The sequence below is a fragment of the Oncorhynchus mykiss genome, chromosome 4, assembly GCF_013265735.2.
Source record: "Oncorhynchus mykiss isolate Arlee chromosome 4, USDA_OmykA_1.1, whole genome shotgun sequence".
Lineage (NCBI taxonomy): Eukaryota > Metazoa > Chordata > Actinopteri > Salmoniformes > Salmonidae > Oncorhynchus > Oncorhynchus mykiss.
The window spans coordinates 13,790,764-13,804,159 of NC_048568.1; the positions used below are offsets into that span (position 1 = coordinate 13,790,764).

At 42.1% G+C, this 13,396-nt stretch overlaps 1 protein-coding gene across 1 annotated transcript; it reads left to right on the forward strand.

Moving 5' to 3' along the window:
- The first annotated feature begins 1,220 nt into the window (after positions 1–1,220).
- On the forward strand, positions 1,221–10,656 carry LOC110522126 (E3 UFM1-protein ligase 1). The gene is made up of 19 exons (XM_021600257.2): positions 1,221–1,496; positions 1,978–2,123; positions 2,325–2,353; positions 2,465–2,562; positions 2,649–2,763; positions 2,939–3,069; positions 3,167–3,225; positions 3,425–3,571; positions 3,690–3,865; positions 4,018–4,197; positions 4,310–4,436; positions 4,612–4,734; positions 5,861–5,981; positions 6,256–6,422; positions 6,567–6,697; positions 6,827–6,907; positions 8,476–8,561; positions 8,692–8,872; positions 9,126–10,656. Exons 1-19 carry the CDS (start codon positions 1,420–1,422, stop codon positions 9,333–9,335), a joined length of 2,385 nt encoding a protein of 794 aa, XP_021455932.2. The 5' UTR covers positions 1,221–1,419; the 3' UTR covers positions 9,336–10,656.
- The last annotated feature ends 2,740 nt before the right edge of the window (positions 10,657–13,396 follow it).

Genomic DNA, 13,396 nt, shown 5'->3' on the forward strand with positions numbered 1-13,396 from the left:
GTGTGGTGTCAGGAAAATAACCTCTCACTCAACGTCAACAAAACAAATAAGATGATCGTGGACTTCAGGAAGCAGCAGAGGGAGCACCCCCCTATCCACATTGACGGGACAGTAGTGGAGAAGGTGGAACGTTTTAAGTTCCTCTGCGTAAACATCACAGACAAACTGAAATGGTCCACCCTCAACCGCAAGGCTCTCCAGAGGGTCTGCACAACGCATCACCTGGGGCAAACTACCTGCCCTCCAGGACACCTACAGCACCCGATGTCACAGGAAGGCCAAAAAGATCATCAAAGACAACAACCACCCGAGCCACTGCATGTTCACCCCGCTATCATTCAGAAGGCGAGGTCACTACAGGTGCATCAAAGCTTGGACCGAGAGACTGAAAAACAGCTTCTATCTCAAGGCCATCAGACTGTTAAACAGCCATCACTAACATAGAGAGTCTCTGGCCACTCAAATAATGGACTTAATAAAGGTATCACTAGTCACTTTAAATAACGGCACTTTAATAATGTTTACATATCCTGTGTTACTCATCTCATATGTGTATACTGTATTCCTAGTGGTAAGAGTGTTGGACTAGTAACCGGAAGGTTTCAAGTTCAAATCCCTGAGCTGACAAGGTACAAATCTGTCGTTCTGCCCCGGAACAGGCAGTTAACCCACTGTTCCTAGGCCATCATTGAATTTGTTCTTAACTGACTTGCCTAGTTAAATAAAGATAAAATAAAAAGTCTACACCATCTACTGCATCTTGCCTATGCCGCAGGCCATCGCTCATCCATATATTTATATGTACATATTTTTATTCATCCCTTTACATTTATGGGTAGTTGTGAATTAGTTAAATTACTTGTTAGATATTACTGCATAGTCGGAGCTAGAAGCACAAGCATTTCGCTACACTCGCATTAACATCTGCTAACCATGTGTATGTGACCAATAAAATTTGATTTGATTTCCTGCTCTCAAGCAGTTTTTATGAAATTAGGCTATTTTGATAATAAATGTGTGTGAATCAGTGAAATTCACAAACTAGAATTGTGTTTTTGTGTAACTCTATAATAAGGTGTGTTTGATGTTTTCCCAAAGATGTGTTGTGCAGCTGTCAGATGATGATGATGCTACTGAATTTAATTCCGTGACGTCACGAGCAAGGAAGGAGGAGGTGTGGCGGGAAAAAGGGGTGGAATAAATGGTGGTGTTTTTTGGACTCCCATGCTTTCCGTACTACGTTACGGTTATGTTGACGTGTGGCTTTTGTGGCTCAGTAGCCTGCTAGCTGTACTTTGTACAACATGGTTTAGCTAGTAGTGGCAATATAACATTAGTCAAAGAGCTGAAGTTTACCTCCATGCAAAGCTGTACTAAAACAGTTATACCTTCGAACAGTTTGAGAAGCCAACAAATACGATGGCAGCTGCCTGGGAAGAAATCAGACGTCTGGCAGCGGATTTTCAGAGAGCACAGTTTGCTGACACAGTGCAGAGGTAATGCCAGCTGGCTAGTGCCAAATAGCTATCTATAACCACAGTCCTAGCTATTTGGCTAGCTAAATCCATTGTTGACTAGCTAAATCGCTAAACACAACAATGCGTATTGGCTGTTAACTTATTAACGTGAAACTAGCAAATTAACTACTTTAGCTAGCTAAGGATTAGGATCTAACGTTAGCTATGGTGGGCCGAACTGCTGGCTGAACCAACTTAGACAGGACAGCTATACTAGTCGCTAGCTATCTGTGCCCGAAAGGGGGCTTCCTGCAGTGTTTTTTTAGCTGGACTAATCTTGTATTACCACAGTTTCCAAACCATAACATAACCTGGCCCTTTGGGAAACTGCTGCTAGAGCAAGCCATTGATACGCTGTATCAGGGGACCCAAATACCTTTTAAATTGGTAGAATTAGATATAGAACTTATTTCTAGGGTCTCTGTGTGTAAATGCCTCTTCTACTGGAAATCCTTCCCAGGTTGTCAGAGAGAAACTGCATTGAAATCGTTGCCAAGCTGGTTGCAGAGAAGAAGTTGGATGTGGTACACACACTTGATGGCAAGGAGTACATCACCCCATCCCAGATCAGTAGGGAGATACGGGATGAGCTCTACATCCATGGAGGTCAGTTGGCTCCTAGACCACCTTCTGATTCCAATGCCTCAGTCTTCAAACAAGTGTTGCACTCATTCATCTCAGGTCATGGCTGCATAGATGTTCAAGGGTTATCATACACCTGCATTAATTGACATGGACAAAAATGTATGGAAAATATGGTGATATGTGTTTTTTTTATTTTTTATCTTGTGTTTTTGCTTTCCAAAGGTCGGGTCAACATTGTGGACCTACAAAAGGTGTGCATTACTACTGATTCCTTCTGCTAGTGTGCAGCACTGTAGTTGTTTTACTTCACTTACCATATTGTCTAAAGACACTTTTTATATATGTTATTTTTTTGTATACAGATTATCAATGTTGATTGGGTTCATGTTGAGGCCAGAGCAAATGACATTGCAAGATCTGATAAAAGTGTTCAACTGGTGCTGGGGCAGCTTATTGACGAGTAAGTAGGACTTTTTCCACATTATGTGTTTTTCATTGTTGTACTGTCAACTACTAGGGTAACAGATTTGTTCTGATTTCTTCTAGAAACTACCTGAATCGTGTGTCTGAGGAGGTGAACGATAAACTACAAGAAGCTGGCTTGGTGAACATCCCAGAACTATGTAAAAACTATGACCTTCCGGGGGATTTTCTGACTGAGGTGAGTAATGAGCCACCTCTGTATCTTTACCAATACCGTCCTCAAACTATGTGCAATTAATAATGTATCCTTTCAGTAGTGTATCTGTGCTTGGGCTTTTGGCTTGGGCTTTCAGCTTGAGGTGCATTTGTGGACCTGTACATAGCTATTATCTGTTAACCACTTTGTATCCTAGGAGCTGTCGAAGCGCCTTGGGAAAGTCATCCAAGGCCAGATGGATGAGTACAACAGGGGAGTCTTATTCACCCCTGCGTTCGTGTCTCGCCACAGAGCTCGCATCCGTGGGCTTTTTAGTGCAGTGACTCGGTAGGTTTCATCCAAATCCTTTCTTCCCTTGCTTTTAATCCAATACTGTCTTCCCTCCCTGCTCCTAATAATGAATGAATTTGATCTCCTTGTGTAGGCCAACACCAGTCAGTAACGTGATTGCCGTCTATGGTTTTCAGGAACATCTTCTCTACTGTAAGTAGCTATTCTTTCTGTTGTGTTAAAATTCAAACCCCACTGTTAGAATATTGTCAGCACTATACGATTGTGTATAATGGTTTGTAGTGTATATGAACACACAGATCAACCAATGTTTGGAGTAGGCCTAATCAAACATGCACTTATGTCACGCTGTCGTTCAACTAACTTTTCATCTTGGTCCGTTGTTGCCCAGCTGTTTTGGAGGAGCTGGTGAATACTGGCCGTCTGAAAGGCACTGTGGTGGGGGGCCGGCAGGACAAGGCTGTGTACATCCCTGACATCTACTCCAAAACACAGAACACCTGGGTGGACTCCTTCCTCAAGCAGAACGGATACTTAGGTCCTCTAACCTACTAAGATTATTGGTTGCAATATTTCTTTTTTGTAATTTCCGTACTGTAGGTCTGCCTAAAATGTGAATTGTACCCTAAAACGTTCCCTCTGTTCCCACCACGCAGAGTTTGATGCCTTGATCAGACTTGGCATCCCTGACCCAGTGAGCTATATCAAGAAACGTTTCAAGTCCAGCAAGCTGCTGTTCCTCAGGGCGGCCTGTGTTGGCCAGGCCCTAGTAGAACAGGTGGAGGCCTCCGTGGAGGAGGCTGTCAACTCTGCCACATGGACAGATGTGCAGGTCCATACAAACCTTCCTGTACTTCATTTTCTGCCAAAGCACCAATTAATATATTGCAAAATGTCTTTGCTTTAATATAATAATCTTCACTTGAGTTACTCAGCCTTGCTCACTTTAAATATCCGATGTTCTCTCCCATTTTTGACATGTAGCCCATTCTGCCCAGCTGTCTGTCCATGGAGGACGTTGGCATTATAATCAACGAGGCCATGAGAAAGACCAACGTGCAGTCAACTGCCAGGATCCTGGGCGACACTGTGGTGGTCAGCGAGAAGTTCATCAGCAACTGTCTCTCTCTCTTTGATGAGGCCATGCAGCATAAAGCCCTTAAGGTAAAACACACCTGTCATGAAGTTGCCCTGATGGGCCAAAACTGGGATTGTCTTTTGATAGGGACATATAGCTGTGTCTCCTCTCCATCAATTCAATGCTGTTCTCTTTCAGGAAGTCAAGAACAACCCTGTTTTCCTGATAACGGAAGACGATCTCAAGCAAGGCCATATGATGACAGAAAACACAGCACCTTCCAAAAAGGAAAAAAGGGAGGCGGAGAGGAGGAAAAAGACTACAGGTAGTACAGGCCAGGCCTCTTTGTAATCCCTAAAATGTCTGTTAGGTTATCAACTAGACATGGGCTGTAAACTCTTTTCAGCCTAAGTATTTCCTGCCAGGTGGTTTGAGATTTGATCCCTGTTTAGTTCCCTGTTATTATTTAATTGGTTGACTGTTCTTGTTTTGCTTCCTAGAGGGCAGTGGCTGTAAAGGAGGTGGTGGAGGATGCAATGCCAGAGAGGTCAGGATACGCAAAACCAAGAAGAAGGGCAGGAGGGACGACGACAGTGATGAGGAGGCGGCAGTCACCCCACAAAGTATTTGTAGTGGCTAAGGTTCCTAGAGTTAAAAAGAAGGCCACTTCCTTAGACGCCAATGTTATTTGCGTTTCCATAGATGATACTTGACGGTTCTTGATTGCAGATGTATTTATTACTCACAATGAGATTGATCAATAGGCAGTGCATTTAATACTTGTCACGAAGCCTCTCTCCACGGCGATCCAAGCTCTGCATTCTGTTGTTCAACAAAGTTCCAATTCGATTCAATGCAGCGCAAACATTTTCAGATGAATGTTCTTACGTTGTGTTGTCCATATTTCCATTTCGATACCGTCCCTGTATCTAAAAAGTATTTTACTAATGTGGTGGCGACGGTTCCTAAAGTTCAAAAAGCCCACTTCCTTACACGCCAAATACAGACTTGGTTATACTCGTATCCATAGATGATACTAAAGAGTTCTTGATTGCAGTTAAATTATATTTATTTTTCACAATGACATTGTCCAGAGTTGTCACACAGAATCTGTGAGGGCACGGGCAGCGCCTTTTTGAGGCAATCTCCATCTTCACGATTGGCTGATCCCTCCTGATGGCCCGGTTGGACATGACTCCAATAAGGTCATCAGGAGTCCCACCCAGTTGACTACATGAAAATGGTGGGAGCGCTCAATGCACATGCTAAAATGGCCTTTTGGCCACTAGTCCTCTGTCATTCTCTATGGGGCTGCAGACCTGTCCTAATTATTGTTCCTGATGCCATCTTTCCCCATAACCATTTTATATGCTTTTCTACAGGGAAACCCACAATAGGACACTAGGTGTCATAACAATAAGGGAGTTTCCCCATGACAAGCATTTCTATTCAATTACAAATCAACCAAATATCTTCTAATACATTTTCTTTCCACATACAAAATGGCTCTAACAGTATGACTACGGTCATTATGTAGCCTCTTCCATACTGAATTCACTATGTAGCACAGTAAAACCTTATTTCAATGAATGTACACTATTACATTGTTTGTTCGGTGAGGCAGTTCTACGTAGCAACACGTTACCGGTTGTGTTGGAAGAGATGGCTCCCCTGGGTGCCTAAGTCTATTAGCGTAAGACAAAGGTAACCCCATGAGACCAATTATATTTTCTTTTTACTCTTTTGCAGATCGTAACAAACCGACTGAAGTTCCCTTCATGTCCCTGGAGGAAATCGCAGCTGTCCTAGAAGGGCAAGTGTGCGACTGCCCTGAAGAAATCCTCTCCGAGTTGGCAGAACATTTAGTAAGGTAAGGGTCCCAGTCAAAATCACTTTGGAGCACAATGGATTTACCCCCACGCTCCACAGACAAAAGGAACATTGTGTATCAATGGCGGCAGGTTGCTAGATCGAATCCCAGAGCTGACAAGGTAAAAAATCTGTCCTTCTGCCCCTGAACAAGGGCAGTTCCCCATTAGGCCGTCATTGTAAATAAGAATTTGTTCTTAACTGACTTGCCTAGTTAAATAACGTAAAAAAATATATATACATTTTTCAACATGTAAGAGTCTTACTGTCTGCAGGCCTTTGACAAAGACCTACCAGGAGGTGGTTCGGACTGTGTTCATGTCCTCCACTGTCTCCACGACCGGGAGGACCAAGAAGAGAAGTGTGAAAGACTTCCAGGAGGAGCTCTCCAACCTGTACAACAACATCAGACTTTTTGAGAAAGGGACTAAGCTCTTCTCTGGTAACCTGCTTTATTTGACCCCCCCCCCCAGAAGTAGAGGTCGTCCTCACCACCAACACATTAAACATAAAACATATCATCCACATTAAACATAAAACATATCATCCCAGAATGAACGTCAACTGAGATATTTGACCCCCGCAGATGAGACTCAGGTCCTCATTGCCAAGCACGTCCTGAAGACTGTGTGCACAGACGTCACCAACATCCTGGTGAATTTCATGGCAGCTGAATTGATGATGTCTGCAGAGAATCCCAGCTCTATCACCAACGAAGTTAGTTCTCCTCTCAGCCTTCTCATTCCATACCTGCTCATTCCTGTTAGTTTGGGTTGTGTTATTCAGTTAGGCTTTGTGAATGTGTACTGTACATTCCCATAAAACACGGTGTATCTCTCTCTTTAGGTGAGAGTGAAGATATTAGGGAAATTACCAGAGGAAACAAAAGGACCTCTTATGAAGGTGCACAACAGTCTCAATGGAAAGGTCAGTTACAGTTGAATTCGGAAGTTTACATACACTTAGGTTGGAGTCATTAACTCGTTTTTCAACCATTCCACACATTTCTTGTTAACAAACTATAGTTTTGGCAAGTTGGTTAGGACAAGTAATTTTTCCAACAATTGTTTACAGACAGATTATTGTCATGGCTTTAGAAGCTTCTGATAGGCTAATTGACATCATTTGAGTCAATTGGAGGTGTACCTGTGGATGTATTTCAAGGCCTACCTTCAAACTCAGTGCCTCTTTGCTTGACATCATGGGAAAATAAAAATAAATCAGCCAAGACCTACCTCAGAAAAAAAATTGTAGACCACAAGTCTGGTTCATCCTTGGGAGCAATTTCCAATTGCCTTAAGGTACCACATTCATCTGTACAAACAATAGTACGCAAGTCTAAACACCATGGGACCACACAGCCGTCATACCGCTCAGGAAGGAGACTCGTTCTGTCTCCTAGAGATGAACGTACTTTGGTGCGAAAAGTGCAAATCAATCCCAGAACAGCAAAGGACCTTGTGAAGATGCTGGATTAAACCGGTACAAAAGTATATATCCACAGTAAAACAAGTCCTATATCGACATTAACTGAAAGGCCGCTCAGCAAGGAAGAAGTCACTGCTCCAAAACCGCCATTAAAAAGCCAGACTACGGTTTGCAACTGCACATGGGGACAAAGATCGTACTTTTCGTTATGTTTGGAGGAAAAGGGGGAGGCTTGCAAGCCGAAGAACACAATCCCAACCGTGAAGCACGGGGGTAGCAGCATCTTGTTGTGGGCGTGCTTTGCTGCAGGAGGGACTGGTGCACTTCACAAAATAGAATCATGAGGTAGGAAAATTACGTGGATATAGTGAAGCAACATCTCAAGACATCAGTCAGGAAGTTAAAGCTTGGTCGCAAATGGGTCTTCCAAATGGGCAATGACCCCAAGCATACTTCCAAAGTTGTGGCAAAATGGCTTAAGGACAACGAAGTCAAGGTATTGGAGTGGCCATCACAAAGCCCTGACCTCAATCCCATAGAAGATTTGTGGGCGGAACTGAAAAGGTGTGTGCGAGCAAGGAGGCCTACAAACCTGACTGAGTTACACCAGCTCTTGTCAGGAGGAATGGGCCAAAATTCACCTTACTTATTGTGGGAAGCTTGTGGAAGGCTATCCAAAACGTTTGACCCAAGTTAAACAATTTAAAGGCAATTGTCCCAAATACTAATTGAGTATATATATACACTTCTGACCCACTGGGAATGTGATGAAAGAAATAAAAGCTGAAATAAATCATTCTCTCTACTATTATTCTGACATTTCACATTCTTAAAATGAAGTGGCGATCCTAACTGACCTACGATGGAATTTTTACTAGGATTAAATGTCAGGAATTGTGAAACTGAGTTTAAATGTATTTGGCTAAGGTGTATGTAAAATGAACATACAGAAGGTAATAGTTTGAGGTTGACATTATTGCAGATGTTAGTATAAAGCATAAATGTTTGCGATTGTTCTGATTCATGTATGTATGGAAACGTTTTCTAACACTTTATATTTTCTTCAGACGATTGAAGATTTTCTAACCAACATAGAAACTGCGGTTGAGGTGTGTGGATTCATGCTGAAGAAGGGAGATAAGAAAAGGGAGAGGTAAAAACCAGTATCATCTTGCTTTAGACTTTCCTAAAATGAAGTCCAAGCTTTTACTCTGCTGTCGATAAACATGGACCTGGACTGGAGGTGCCACACATTCTTGGCTGACGTGTTCTTGTCTGCTAAGACAGGCCCTGTTCCTGCACCGGCAGGCTCTGATAGAGCAGCTGAAGGACACTGAGGACCCAGCCCTGATTCTCCACCTGACCAGTGTGCTGCTCTTCCAGGCCAGCACCCACTGCATGCTGCACGCCCCCGGACGCTGTGTCCCCCAGATCATAGGCACTCTGGTTGGCCGCATCTCTGAGGTACTGCCTCCCCTCTCTTCCTGGTTCTCATTTATAATCTAGCTATATTGCTAGTGTTATTACACTAGAAATAGTTAGTGATGTGTCCTTTTGCCACCTTGTAAGTATTTGGGATATTTTATGTTAGGTCTATGAGACACACTTTTGTATGGTGGTATTTTGTTCATGCAGCACATCAAGTTTGGACCTGTTACAATTGACAGTTTTACTTCATACTGAAGGTTTTGTATGAGTGTGGTTGTTGTTGTTTCAGGAGCAGCACAGGCTGCTGACAGGCTACCAGGCCCTGGTGGTTAAGCAGTTAGTGAGCCAGAGCCAGGGAAAGAAGCAGGAGCAGGGGGAAGGAGAGAACCCAGAGGCGGGGGATGAGGCAGAGGCCAGCCGGAAAGAGCTGGTTTCCCTGACCAGCGAGGTAAAGGATCTGGTCCTCTCTCAGAAGAAGACGTCTGGGACTGAAGAGTGAATAACAACTTTGACTGCTTTGAAGTTGGCAACTGCCAGCTCTCTGATTTTATAAATCGCCTAGCTACTCAGTATTACACTGAACAAAAAATATGAAACACAACATGTAAAGTGTTGGTCCCATGTTTCGTGAACTGAAATAAAATATCCCAGAAATGTTCCATAGGCACAACACTTATTTAGCTCAAATTTTACACACATTTCTTCTTTGCCAAGATATTATATCCACCTGAGAAGTGTGGCATATCAAGAAGCTGCATGATCAGCATGATCATTATACAGGTGCACTGTGTTGGTGACAAAAGACCAGCCAAATATTTTGTCACAAAACACAATGCCACAGATGTCTCAAGTTTTTAGGGATCATGCAAGTAGCATGCTGACTGCAGGAATGTCCACCACAGCTGTTGCCAAAGCATTGAATGTTCATTTCTCTACCATAAGCCACCTTCAACATAGTTTGTGAGAATATGGCAGTATGTCCAACCGGCCTCAACTGCAGACCATGTGTGGGAGAGCGGTTTGCTGATGTCACCGTTGTGAACAGAGTGCCCCATGGTGGGGTTATGGTATGGGCAGGCATAAGCTATGGACAACAAACATAATTGCATTTTATCGATGGCTATTTGAATGCACAGAGATACCATGGTGAGATACTGAGGCACATTGCTGAGCCACTGACCAGTCGCCATCACCTCGTGTTTCAGCATGACAATGCAGAGCCTCATGTCCCAAAGATCTGTACACAATTCCTGGAAGCTGAAAATGTCAAAATTCTTCACTGGCCTGCATACTCACTAGACATGTCACCCATTGAGCATGTTTATGATGCTCTGGATAAATGTGTATGACCCCATGTTCCAGTTCCTTGCCAATATCCGGCTACTTCGCACAGCCTTTGGCGAGGAGTGGGACAACATTCCACAGGCCGCAATCAACAGCCTGATCAACTCTAAGCGAAGGAGATGTCGTACTGTTTCTCTGATCCATGCGCCTAGCTTTTTTGTAAGTTCTCTGTATTCCCAGTCAAGTGAAATCCATAGATTAGGGCCTAATGAATTTATTTCAATTGACTGATTTTCTTATGAACTGTAACTCAAATTTGAAATTGTTCAATGTTGCGTTTATATTTTTGTTCAGTATATTTGTAGATCAGTCAGTCACAATTTCCCCACAATGCAGATTTGATGTTCTCGAACACGGCCAATGAATGACCAGAAATCTAGAAAAAAATATGAATTAATGATGAAATACTGTATGTGGTAGAGTTGTAAATGGTCCTGTTATTTTAAATTATTGGTGGTAAATTCCAAAAGTATTCAGCCACTTTGGATTTGTTCACATTTTATTGTCGCAAAGTAGGATTAAAATGGATTTAATGGCAATTTTTTTGTCAACAATATACACAAAATATTCTCTATCAAATGTTTTATAGATAATTTAAAATAAAAAATACAAAAGTGTGTATGTCTATATAGTCGTTGCATACATATTCAGCCCCTTTTTGTTTAGGCAAGCCTAAATTAGTTCAGGAGTAAAATTTGCCTTAACAAATCACATAAGTTACGAAGGGATTGACATGATTTTTGAAGATTTATCCTTCCTCTGTCCCACATAAATACATCTGTAAGGTCCCTCAGTCAGGTATTGAATTTCAAGCACAGATTAAATTACAAAGACCAAGGAGCTTTTCGAAAGCCTCATAAAAAAATGGCAGTGATTGGTAGATGGGTGACAATAACATTGAATATATCTTTAAGCAAGTTAAGAATTATGCTGTGGGTGACGTATTTAACCACCCAGGCACAAAGATAGCCATTGATGATTTTAAAACAGCTACAGAGTTCAATGGCTGTGATTGGAGAGAACTGAGGATGGATCAACAACATTGTAGTGACTCCACAATAATATACTAAATGACAAGAGGGAAAAGAACACAAATATAAAAAGTATTCCAAAAAAATATATTGTATGCAACAAGGCACAAAAGTAATAATGCAAAGCCCTATGTGTGGGGCAAATCCGAAACATCACTGACTAACACTGCCTCATTTTCAAGCATGGTGGTGGCTGTATCATGTTATGGGTATGCTTGACATCGGCCAATACTGGGGAGTTTTTCTGGATAAAAATAAATGGGATAGGGCTAAGCACAGGCAAAATCCTGAAACCTTTTTCAGTCTGCTTTACACCAGCCACTGGGAGGGGAATTCACCTTTCAGCAGGACAATAACCGACAACAAGGCCAAATATATACTGGAGTTGCTTACCAATAAGACGGTGAATGTTCTTAAGTGGCCACAAGTTTTGACTTAAATTTGCTTGAAATACTATGGCAAGACTTGAAAATGGCTGTCTAGCCATGATACCCAGCATCTTGACAGAGCTAGAAGAATTGTTTAAGGAGTAATAGGCAAATATTGCACAATCCAGGTGTGCAAAGCGCTTAGAAGACTTACCCAGAAAAGACACACAGATGTAATTGCTGCCAAAGGTGTTTCTATCATGTATGGTGGACTCAGGGAGCTGAATACTTGTGCAACGACTACATTCTATTTGTATTAATCCTTTTAAAATACATATAATTTGGCTTCCGCTTTGACAGAGTATTTTGTGTAGATTGTTGACCCAAAATAAATGACAAATCAATTTCAATCCCACTTTGTAACACTATGTGAGGTCTCTGAATAGTTTTGCAAGGTAATTCTGAGGTGGCAACTATCTTTTCTTATTTCACTTCAAAATTCACAAGTAGCTAGATATTTCTCCTTAGTAGTCCTAAATCACTGCTTCATCCATGCTACTACTGTGTCTTCAGTATTTTTTTCCCTTGTAACAAAAGATGCCTAGATCACTGGCACCCTCCATTGGTAACGCACAACACTGGGAACAACTAAACACGAAACTTGTATTATGCTTTTACCCCATGACGTTCTAAAGCACAATATCATAATCATAACCATTTGTGAGAGGTGAGTACTGAACTGCAAAATAGACTGGAATTATATCAAGTATTTTCTAAATTAAAACATGTTTTTCCCCCCTTCAATGTCCCATGTCAAGAGTGATAAACTGCTCAGATGTCGAGTGGCTTGGATAATATTAAATAATATTATTAATATTGTCTGGGTTGCATGTCGGATGGAGAAAGAAATTGCCGCTTTCAAAGGGAATTCCAAAGAGGATTAATATAGACTGCTTTAATAGAACAATTTTATTATAATATACTTGTTGTGGTTTTAGGAAGGTCCGTGTCTTGACCGTAGAGCTGTGTTGGTCATGTAATTTTGGGTGGTGGTTATTGGGTCAGCTAAATGAACACGGTCACGTTATTAAAAACAAATGCTCCAGGCTGCATGTTTTACAGAAAGGGGGGCGTTGCTTAGGCAACCAAAGACTTGTTTGCTACAACACCTTGTGTCAGCAATGAGCAAGAGTTCCATCACTTTGTAAATAGTCCAATGCTCAGGAGTTCCGTCTTCAGTCAGCTGTTCGTTCCACACACACACAAAAAACGGTTATGACGGTTATTTTATTTTCATGACTTGTCTTCACCCGTAATCGTCGGTTACACGATTATGCAGTAACTGTGCCAGACCCGACTAGACGCATTTAATTTTCTATCATGCCGTAGTTGTCTGCCCAGTAGTTATTTTAGATGTGTGGAATCAGATTTTCTGTTATGCAGTGTGTCTAACACCTGACTGCTACATGTGTGCTTGACTGACTATGGCAACACAGAGAGATGGGGGAAGAGTCTGTCTCTTGGGTGGTTTTCACATGCTGTAGACTCGCATGCGCTCCACTAACGATCAGGAGGGACACATGCAACACACAAGCCTCTCCACAGGCACATGTCTGCGATTGCCATGGAAACCAGCAAGAGCTGAAACCGGAGGAGTTATGTGCATGAAAGTAATAAGAGACTGTGAACTGTCTTATTTTTTTGTTCCAAGGTTTCAGTGGATTTTGTATTTTTAGCCTCTAATGTATTAGTCAGGTCAGTGGGCTACACATCATCTCTCCTCGGAGGCCGTCCATCTCTTTTCAGATGCTGTCCAT

Excerpts from the sequence above, each read along its gene's own strand:
- LOC110522126 (XM_021600257.2), top strand. The coding sequence starts at position 1,420 with ATGGCAGCTGCCTGGGAAGAAATCAGACGTCTGGCAGCGGATTTTCAG. Across the intron at positions 1,497-1,977 it reads TTTGCTGACACAGTGCAGAG|GTTGTCAGAGAGAAACTGCA; the intron begins GTAATGCCAGCT and ends AATCCTTCCCAG. Across the intron at positions 4,198-4,309 it reads TGCAGCATAAAGCCCTTAAG|GAAGTCAAGAACAACCCTGT; the intron begins GTAAAACACACC and ends GTTCTCTTTCAG.